Source organism: Mandrillus leucophaeus, unplaced genomic scaffold (genome assembly GCF_000951045.1).
Source record: "Mandrillus leucophaeus isolate KB7577 unplaced genomic scaffold, Mleu.le_1.0 Scaffold42, whole genome shotgun sequence".
Taxonomy (NCBI): Eukaryota; Metazoa; Chordata; class Mammalia; order Primates; family Cercopithecidae; genus Mandrillus; species Mandrillus leucophaeus.
In genome coordinates, this window is record NW_012104476.1 from 4,837,521 (window position 1) to 4,846,761 (window position 9,241).

A 9,241-nucleotide genomic window follows, 5' to 3' on the forward strand; every position below is an offset into this window, starting at 1 on the left:
CTACTTCAGAATACAAGAACAGTACATGCATACTCCAACAGCCATTGAAAGATTCACATTCATGGGAAAACACAAGTCTTGATGAAATCTTGAGTTAAGCCATCTTTTAAGAAACTGGTTGAAACTGGTGAAAAGTTCATTACAATTCCGGCTTGATACCTGCCTCGGGCCAGAAGACCTACGTTGCGTCAATTCTGAGTCAGTTGGAAGCTACAGAATTGTTGCTGACCCTACACATTTGAGTTTACAGAGCAGAGCCTGTCCCCTCCCTTCAAAGAGAAGGCAAATAAAGCACTCAAGAGGTACTGGTCTCATTGACTGTTTTTAACATAAAATGATTAATCAGATTGGAAGCAAAAACATTACTGCTGCTTCCCAACCGGAGGAGTGAAATGATCACACAGGACCCTTCTGCAGAGTGCGGGTTTTCTACCTGACGGTGAAGACAGGAGGGCAGGACACTTCTGCCCAAGGTCAACACACAAAATATTTGGTTTGAGATTTAAGACAGAAGGCACTTTTAACATTCTGATATCAGATGTTAACCATACAAACATCCTGTCACAATTTCATTTGGGTTTACTTGAATCCCCTTCCAAAATTCTTCTTACTGCATGTGTGTCATTATGAGAGCAGTGGCAACACGACCAGATTTAGCCTTGAGATGTGTCTACCTGTTCCTATTCTCCCGATGAAGCAAACTGCGTAGCATGTCAGCCCTGAAGGTTACAAATCCAGTATTTGACTGCAAAACAACTAAATTAGACATCCGAGTGGTTAGTGCAGAAAGAAACAATGAGCAAGAACACTGGCTCCCACGCTGGAGCGACGGGGCTTAGACTGGTCTTTTCCATCATAATACTGTTTGGTTGACTGGCACCAACGTTAAGGAAAAATAGCTGCGTGAAAATTCAACTGGTGGAAGAAACTTTACCTAATAATGCCAGGCTTATATTTCCAGCTTTTCTCCAAAGAAAAAATACCCATTTTTGGTCGGGTGTGGTGGCTCACACCTGTAATCCCAGCAGGCCGAGGCAGGCAGATCACGAGGTCAGGAGATTGATACCCTGGTGAAACCCCATCTCTACTAAAAATACAAAAAAATAGCCGGGCACGGTTGTGGGCACGTGTAGTTGCAACTACTTGGGAGGCTGAGGCAGGAGAGTGGCGTGAACCCAGGAGGCGGAGCTTGCAGTGAGCCAAGATGGCACCACTGGGCTCCAGCCTGGGTGACAGCGAGACTCCGTCTCAAAGAAAAAAAAAAAAACTATTTTCGAATCCTTAGTGTCCTGAAGGCCTTGAACTTGAAGGTCTGGCCACATGACTCATTCTGTAAGGTTAACAATTGGTCCAGTTTTATGACTGGACACAATCTGGACTTGAACGTTCCAATTCAATTTCTTCCTTTCAGAAGAGGGAGATGAAAGGGAACCAACCACCCTATTATTATTTTTTTCACCCTATTATTTGCTGCACCCACAGCGGCCAGTACTTTCCACAAGATGCTGTGTATAGGCTATTTTCACCATCTCCTCAGTCAATGCTGAACTGACAGTTCTTCAGTGCTACACTCCAACTAAACTGTACAGTAAGTTCTGCAGAAATGGATCTAATATTTCTATCTTTATTTACAAATATCACATAAACGGATTCTAGTTGAATCTACATGTTTAAATCCATTGGCTAAAAACATACTATATATTGTAAACATGGCAATGTTTAATACAGTATCTATTCTAGAATATTTTCATGTTATGATCACATTTGTTATACCTGAAATTGAATTTATGCACATTAAAGAATTACTAGCAATGGTTGCTCACTTTACAATTGAGGGCAGGGGGCTAGGGCTACATTTTATCATTTCAGAAACATCTTCAAAGTAAAGTTAAAGCTTGTCTTTGACTGGTTCGGCGTATCCTTTTTGTATCCATATTTAAAATGAAGATTGACACAGAAATTAGCGAGGGCCCCTTCTAATTTACAGGATTTTAAAAAATCAGTTTGAGATTCTTAGGGAAAGTGTCTGTTGTGAATAATAATAATAATAAAAACCTGCTGCAAAATAAACTGAATGGAAAAGGGGCTTGAGACTGTCAGGGCAGAGTCTGTCGGGCGTCAGTCCTGCTTGGGCTGCAGCTGCCACTTCCAGGCCACGTTCAAGTAAACTAGTCGTTTGTAGTTGATACTGAGAAGAAGGAAGTTCAGCATGTACGTGACGACGCAGATGATGCAGAACTCCTTCAGCACAAAGTACAGAATGTAGGCCAGGTACAGGGACCCCACGACCGACATGATGGTGGATGTCATGAGGATCAAAGCCACCACGGTGCTTGCTGTCGTGCCTGTAAGAGAAGAGACGCGGGCTCAATCAGGCCTTGGCGCTGGAGAGAGGCTTTCTGAGTGACAAGGACTAACACTGTGTGACTTGCTGCGGTGTTTGAATACTGATCTTCCTGCCAAACTCTGAAAATTGAGAACAGAAATACTGGTCTGTTTCGTTAAAATTATACAGGTTGACTCTAGCAAAATGCCAGTTTTTTGGCTTTTTTTTTTTTTTCTTTCTTTTTTTGAGACAGAGTCTCACTGTATCGCCCAGGGTGGAGTAGAGTGGCACAATCTCGACTCATGCAACCTTTACCTCTTGAGTTTAAGCAATTCTCCTGCCTCAGCCTCCGGAGTAGCCAGGATTACAGGCACGTGCCACCATGCCTGGCTAATTTTTGTATTTTCAGTAGAGACGGGCTTTCACCATGTTGGCCAGGTAGGTCTCCAACTCCTAACCTCAGGTGATCCACCCGCCTCAGCCTCCCAAAGTGCTGGGATTACAGGCATGGGCCACCATGCCCGGCCAAATGCCAGTTTTATAGCTGCAATGTTTTTGATTTCTCAATCTTTCCGGTGAAATATTACTAATTTCATAAACTAAGCTAGTTGAAAATATGCACACAAAGCAAATATGCAGTCTCACAATCACATTAAGCAATGAAGCTGACTTGTAACATCAACAGCCCCAAGACACCAAATGAATAAAGGGACATGAGGACCTCAGCCTTTTCCTAAACCGAGCTGCACACATTTGGTGAGAACCTTCTCTGGTTTTCACTACAGCCTCCCCATCTGTGGAAAGTAAAATTTGCTTTTCCATGTTTAGATCAGATTGATTAAAAATCCACAATGAGAGGTGACTACACCAACAAGCTGCTGAGGAGAGAAAAACTCTTGCTAAACATTCCAGGAAGGGCTCACCCTGGTGGATAAGGGAAACCACAGTTAGCTCGTTGGCTGTATGTGGGCCAAACCCGATCAAGAAAAATGGTGGACATGTGTGCTAAACCCAGACTCTCAGTACAAAAAGGCACCTAAAGCCAGGCGCGGTGGCTCATGCCCGTAATCTTAGCACTTTGAGAGGCCGAGGCAGGTAGATAAGATGTCAGGAGTTTGAGACTAGCCTGGCCAACATGGTGAAATGGCGTCTTTACTAAAAAATACCAAAAAAAAAAAAAAAGAAAAAGAAAAAGAAAAAGGAACCATTAGTTGGGCATGGTATTGTATACTTGTAACCCCAGCTACAAGGCAGGCTGAGGCATGAGAATTACTTGAACCTAGGAGGCAGAGGTTGCAGTGAGCCAAGATTGCGCCACTGCACTCCAGCCTGGGTGACAGAGTAAGACTCTGTCTCAAAAAAAAAAAAAGAAAAAAGAAAAAGAAAAGAAAAAAAAGGCACCTGAATTCTGGACTCTATCTTCACATGTATTGTTTTTAGTTTCCTGTGGCCAACAGTATGGAGAATATGTGCATTTATTTTCAAGGACAGAGAAGGCAGAGCATGTTAAACTACCCTCCTACCCAATGACTCATGGGTAAGGATAACAGAAACAGGAACAAAATAACAGATGGGAGCAGGTTTGAAGAAGTCAATTAAAGAGACAGATTTTCTTTGTGTAATGTTTTATATACATATTTTTTTCCAGATAGAGTCTCCCTCTGTTGCCCAGGCTAGAGTGCAATGGCACAATGTCAGCTCACTGCAACCTCTGCTTCCCGGGTTCAAGCAATTCTCCTGCCTCAGCCTCCCAAGTAGCTGGGATTACAGGTGTGCGCCACCACCCCTGACTGGTTTTTGTATTTTTAGTAAAGACAGGGTTTCACCATGTTGGCCAGGATGGTGTCGAACTACTGACCTCTTGATCCTCCCGTCTTTGCCTCCCAAAATGCTGGGATTATAGGTGTGAGCCCTTGAGCCTGGTCTGTTTTTAAAACTTTTGAACCATGTGAATGGATTACCTATGAAAAAATTAAATTAAAAATGCTGTATCTCAAACAGCTTAGAAGTGAGTACAGAGGCCATGCTCTGGAAACTGTTGGGTTAGGTCAAATGTGCCTCCCGTAAAGACACCAACATTAAAAAGCATGTGAAGCATCTAAATGCAAGTCAAAAAAATGCAAATAAAAAAACACATATGATACATATGATTTAAAATATGTATACAGCATGGCATTAAATTAATGGCATAAACAGAAATTTGACTATAGCACCTCTATCTTCAAAAGTTAATCTAATCAAAGGCTTTTCTTTCTTTTTTTTTTTTTTGGCGACAGACTTTCCCTCTGTTGCCCAGGCTGGAGTGTGGTGGCATGATCTTGACTCACTGCAAGCTCTGCCTCCTGGGTTCACGCCATTCTTCTGCCTCAACCTCTCCAGTAGCTGGGATTACAGGCACCTGCTACCACACCTGGCTAATTTTTATTTTTTAGTAGAAATGAGGTTTCACCGTGTTAGCCAGGATGGTCTAGATCTCCTGACATTGTGATCCGCCCACCTGAGCCTCCCAAAGTGCTGGGATTACAGGCGTGAGCCACCGCACCTGGCCATTTCATAGTATTTTCTAATTTATTCAACCATTACCTATTTCTAAGCTACTTTTTTTTTTTTTTTGCTATTTCACACTGTACTGCTATGAATATCCTTGTCCACACATCTTTGTACTTCTGCAAGATAAACAGATATGGAACTGGGGAAACTCGACAGAACAACTGACAATGATTTAGATTTACAATTTGCCTTATAACAAATCAATTTCAGATAGAAGAGTTACATGTATTTTTAATTAACCAAATTAGAAGAGCTGACAGATAATGGAATATTAATAATTAAAATACAAAGACATTGGTATGCAACAAGATCTTTAAAAAAGGAGAAAAATAAAATGCAAAGACAACAATGGATGGATTTAACTCTAAAAATTTAATACAATACAAATTCATAACACTAACAAAAAGGATAAAGAATGCGCTAAATGTTTGTAACACATATAAAAACATACTACTGTCGGGATCCCAATAACTAAATGGGCAATAAAAGGAAATTAAAAAGACTAAAATTTAATGTAATAGGTACTAATGTGTAGCTATTAGCAATTTTTCCAGGTTAAGATTATCATTACAATAAAAAAAAAACAAATTTTACAAAACACTTTTTAGAAATGAAGACTGCTGGAACTTCAGGGAAACCAAAGAACTGAGAGAAAAGCAACTTGGTAACACCAATTAAAATAGAAAAATCTGTGTTTTTTGATCCTATGCCTGGAAATTTATTTTGTGGAGATAATTCAAAGAAGGAAAGAGCAGAAGGTCTTTAAACAAAGTTGATCACTGCAGCATTATTTAGAAGTAAAAGGTGTGGGCCGGGCGCGGTGGCTCACGCCTGTAACCCCAGCACTTTGGGAGGCCGAGGTGCGTGGATCACGAGGTCAGGAGATCAAGACCATCCTGGCTAACACAGTGAGACCCCGTCTCTACTAAAAATACAAAAAATTAGCCGGGCATGTTGGCGGGTGCCTGTAGTCCCAGCTACTAGGGGGGCTGAGGCAGAAGAATGGTGTGAACCCGGGAGGCAGAGCTTGCAGTGTGAGCTAAGATCATGCCACTGCACTCCAGCCTGGGCGACAGAGCGAGACTCTGTCTCAAAAAAAAGTCAAAGGTGTGAAACCTAGATGTTAACAGTAACTGGATAAACAACACTATGTTGAAACACAGTTCACATTAAATTAATATTAGTTTTTGAGACAGGTCTTGGTCTGTCTCCCAGGCTGGAGTGCAGTGGTGTGATCTTGGCTCCCTGCAGCCTCCATCTCTTGGGCTCAAGTGATTCTCTTACCTCAGCCTTTCAAGTAGCTGGGACTATAGGTGTGTGCCACCACACCCAGCTACTTTTTGTATTTTCTGTAGAGACGGAGTCTCGCCATGTTGCTCAGGCTTGTCTTGAACTCCCGGACTCAAGTGATCTGCCCTTCTCAGCCTCCCAAAGTACTAGGATTACAGGCGTGAGCCACCGCACCTGGCCCCAAATTATTATTATTATTATTATTATTATTATTATTTATATATATTTTTTGAGATGGAGTTTTGCTCTTGTTGTCCAGGCTGGAGTGCAATGGTGCGATCTCAGCTCACTAAAACCTCTGTCTCCCGGGTTCAAGGGATTCTCTGGCCTCAGCCTCCCGAGTAGCTGGGATAAGAGGCACTTGCCATCACGCCCGGCTAATTTTGTATTTTTAGTAGATACAGACTTTCACCATGTTGGCCAGGCTGGTCTCGAACTCCCAACCTCAAGTAATCTGCCCACCTTGGCCTCCGAAAGTGCTGGGATTACAGGCGTGAGCCACCGTGCCCAGCCCCAAAATTATTTTTAAAAGCAGAAGACTGTAGAAATAGTGGATATGTAAAGGTGATGGGATTATGAATATGGTTTCTTGTTAATGTCCCCTCAATATGTGATATTTTTCAAGGCTACACAGTCTATAAAATAAGGAAACACATTTACAGGGAAGATGGGAGTGATAATTTCTGGAATGGGACTGGTTTTTCTGGACATCATGAGATACAGCTTTTCATGATTAAACAGCAAGTGACATAAATTCAACATTAATATAAAAAAATTTTAGTGAATCAAGTTTTCACAACACAAAAATGTTGTACACGCTAGTGGCTCTATAACACATGCTTTTATTTAACATCAAGACACTTCAAGGCAAAGACACAAAGTACTAAACGGAATATAACAAACTTATTTTTTGTATTGATAAATACCAAGTAATAACTGTAGTATATAAAATATAAGTCCTAAGACACTGTTTGGCTGGTTTAATACACCATCCTTTCCAAAAACAGAATCAAAAAGACCAAATTTTCGACCCCATCTGTAAAATAAGGAAAACCAGTAACCCTATATTTGAATTTCCCTATTTTAAAAAATGTAAAATTATTTGAGAATGTTATCCAATTCTAAAATCAACTAAGCTGCCATATGTCTTAAATGTCCTGTGTTGAGGGAGTGATTTACCCCAAAGAGGGAGGCCAGTCACTAGATTTCTGATTAAAAATAATCATCTAAAATGAACATATCTAAAAGTGCCAATATACCCATCTGAATCTCTCAGTTGCCAATTTCTATATATTCTCTTTTCCAAAAGGTAGGGCAAAGTATTCATTTTCCAGTGGCATTAGTATTTGCAGAAGGAGACTTCTCTTTGCTTAAGCCAGGGTCTCTTAACAGTGGACCACTGACATTTTGGGTTACATAATTCTTTGTGTTGTGGGGTGTTCTATGCATTATATAACAGTACCCCTGGGATCCACCCACTAGATGCTGCTAGTACTCCTCCACCCCAGGTATGGCTACCAAAAACACAGTCACAGCCATTGCCAAACGTCCCCTGGGACACAACTGTCCCCATTTGAAAGCCATAGATGTAAGTTGTGCTATTTATTCACTCAAATAATATAGATTGAAACGTTTTTTTCTTCACGAATTTCACCAGGATATGCATTAAGAAATATACTGGGAATGTATTTTTTAAATGTAGGGCTGGGCATGGTAGCTCACGCCTGTAATCTCAGCACTTTGGGAGGCCGAGGTGAGCAAATCATGAGGTCAAGAGTTCGAGACCAGGCTGAAACCCCTGTCTCTACTGAAAATACAAAAAATTAGCTGGGTGTGGTGGCACACGCCTGTGGTCCCAGCTACTCAAGAGGCTGAGGCAGGAGAATCGCTTGAACCCAGGAGGTGGAGGTTGCAGTGAACCAAGATTGCACCACTGCACTCCAGCCTGGGCAACAAGAGCAAAACTCCATTAAAAAAAAAAAAAGGTAGGATAATATCAGAAACCGTAGGTCTTTCCTGGAGTCCTATCTCAGAAGTAAAAAACCAGATACATGATATGCCCTTTCAGGTTTTATTTGCAAGTTAACTTTAAATCTTGCATTTGACTTAAGATTTTTAAAATCTGATTTTCTTTTTATAAATTGTTAATACTGATTTGATAAAACTTGATACAAATATCAAACTAGCACTCATTTTGAATAAAAAAAACCTTTAAAGGTAATGTTAACTCTGGATGGAACAAGAGTGCTTCTTAAATACTAAAAAACATAACCAGTTATGGTGTTAAGTCAGTACAGAAACACTCTAAATAAAATCTAAACTTAGGTTCTGAAGACAAACTCCCCCAAAGCAAGGATAAATAAGTGATTCTTCACTGGCCACAATAGTTTAATGGCACTCGATGCCCAAGATATAGAATGAAACCCCTGCATAATGATGATGTTGGACGAGAAAAATCACCCCGATTTTACAAACAAGTGAAAGCCATGAAGATTTTTATTGTACAATTATGCAATCCTTTTTTTGCAGGGGGGGGGCGGGGCGGGAAGGGGACAGGATCTTTCTCTGTTGCCCAGGCTACAGTGCAGTTGCAGTCATGACTCACTGCAGCCTCAACCTCCCAGTTTCAAGTAATTCTCCTGCCTCAACCTCCCAAAGTAGCTGAGACTACGACATATGACACCCAGCCTTTTTTTTTTTTTTTTTTTTTTGTATTTTTTGTAGAGTTGGGGCTTTGCCATGTGCCAAGGCTGGTCTCGAATTACTGGGCTCAAGCAATCCTCCCACACTGGCCTCCCAAAAATCTGGGATTACAGGCTGAGCTATCACACCCAGCCTTCAGTTATACGTTTCAAAGAAAATAAAATAATTTCCGTTATATTCATTTCTTCTTTCACTCATCCAAATACTTATTGGGCATGTACTGTGTGCACTGGTGCTAGGTGCTGGGGATCCAGAGTGAACGAGCCAGACAAGGTGCTGCCCTTGTGGACCTTAAATTCTATTTAGGGAAGAAATAAACAGGTAAACAAACGCCAGGTTACCTGCAGAAATGGACACACCTGGTAACAGATA

The 9,241-nt window shown here is 41.2% G+C and overlaps 1 protein-coding gene across 1 annotated transcript; it reads right to left on the reverse strand.

Annotated features, from left to right (window-relative positions):
• Positions 1-1,285: 1,285 nt before the first annotated feature.
• Positions 1,286-7,750, reverse strand: LOC105548733 (vitamin K epoxide reductase complex subunit 1-like protein 1). The gene is made up of 3 exons (XM_011992907.1): positions 7,731-7,750; positions 7,093-7,202; positions 1,286-2,345 (listed from the first exon to the last, which is right to left on the reverse strand). The coding sequence occupies exons 1-3, from the start codon at positions 7,748-7,750 to the stop codon at positions 2,119-2,121; spliced, it is 357 nt and encodes a 118-aa protein (XP_011848297.1). The 3' UTR covers positions 1,286-2,118.
• Between the last annotated feature and the right edge of the window lie 1,491 nt (positions 7,751-9,241).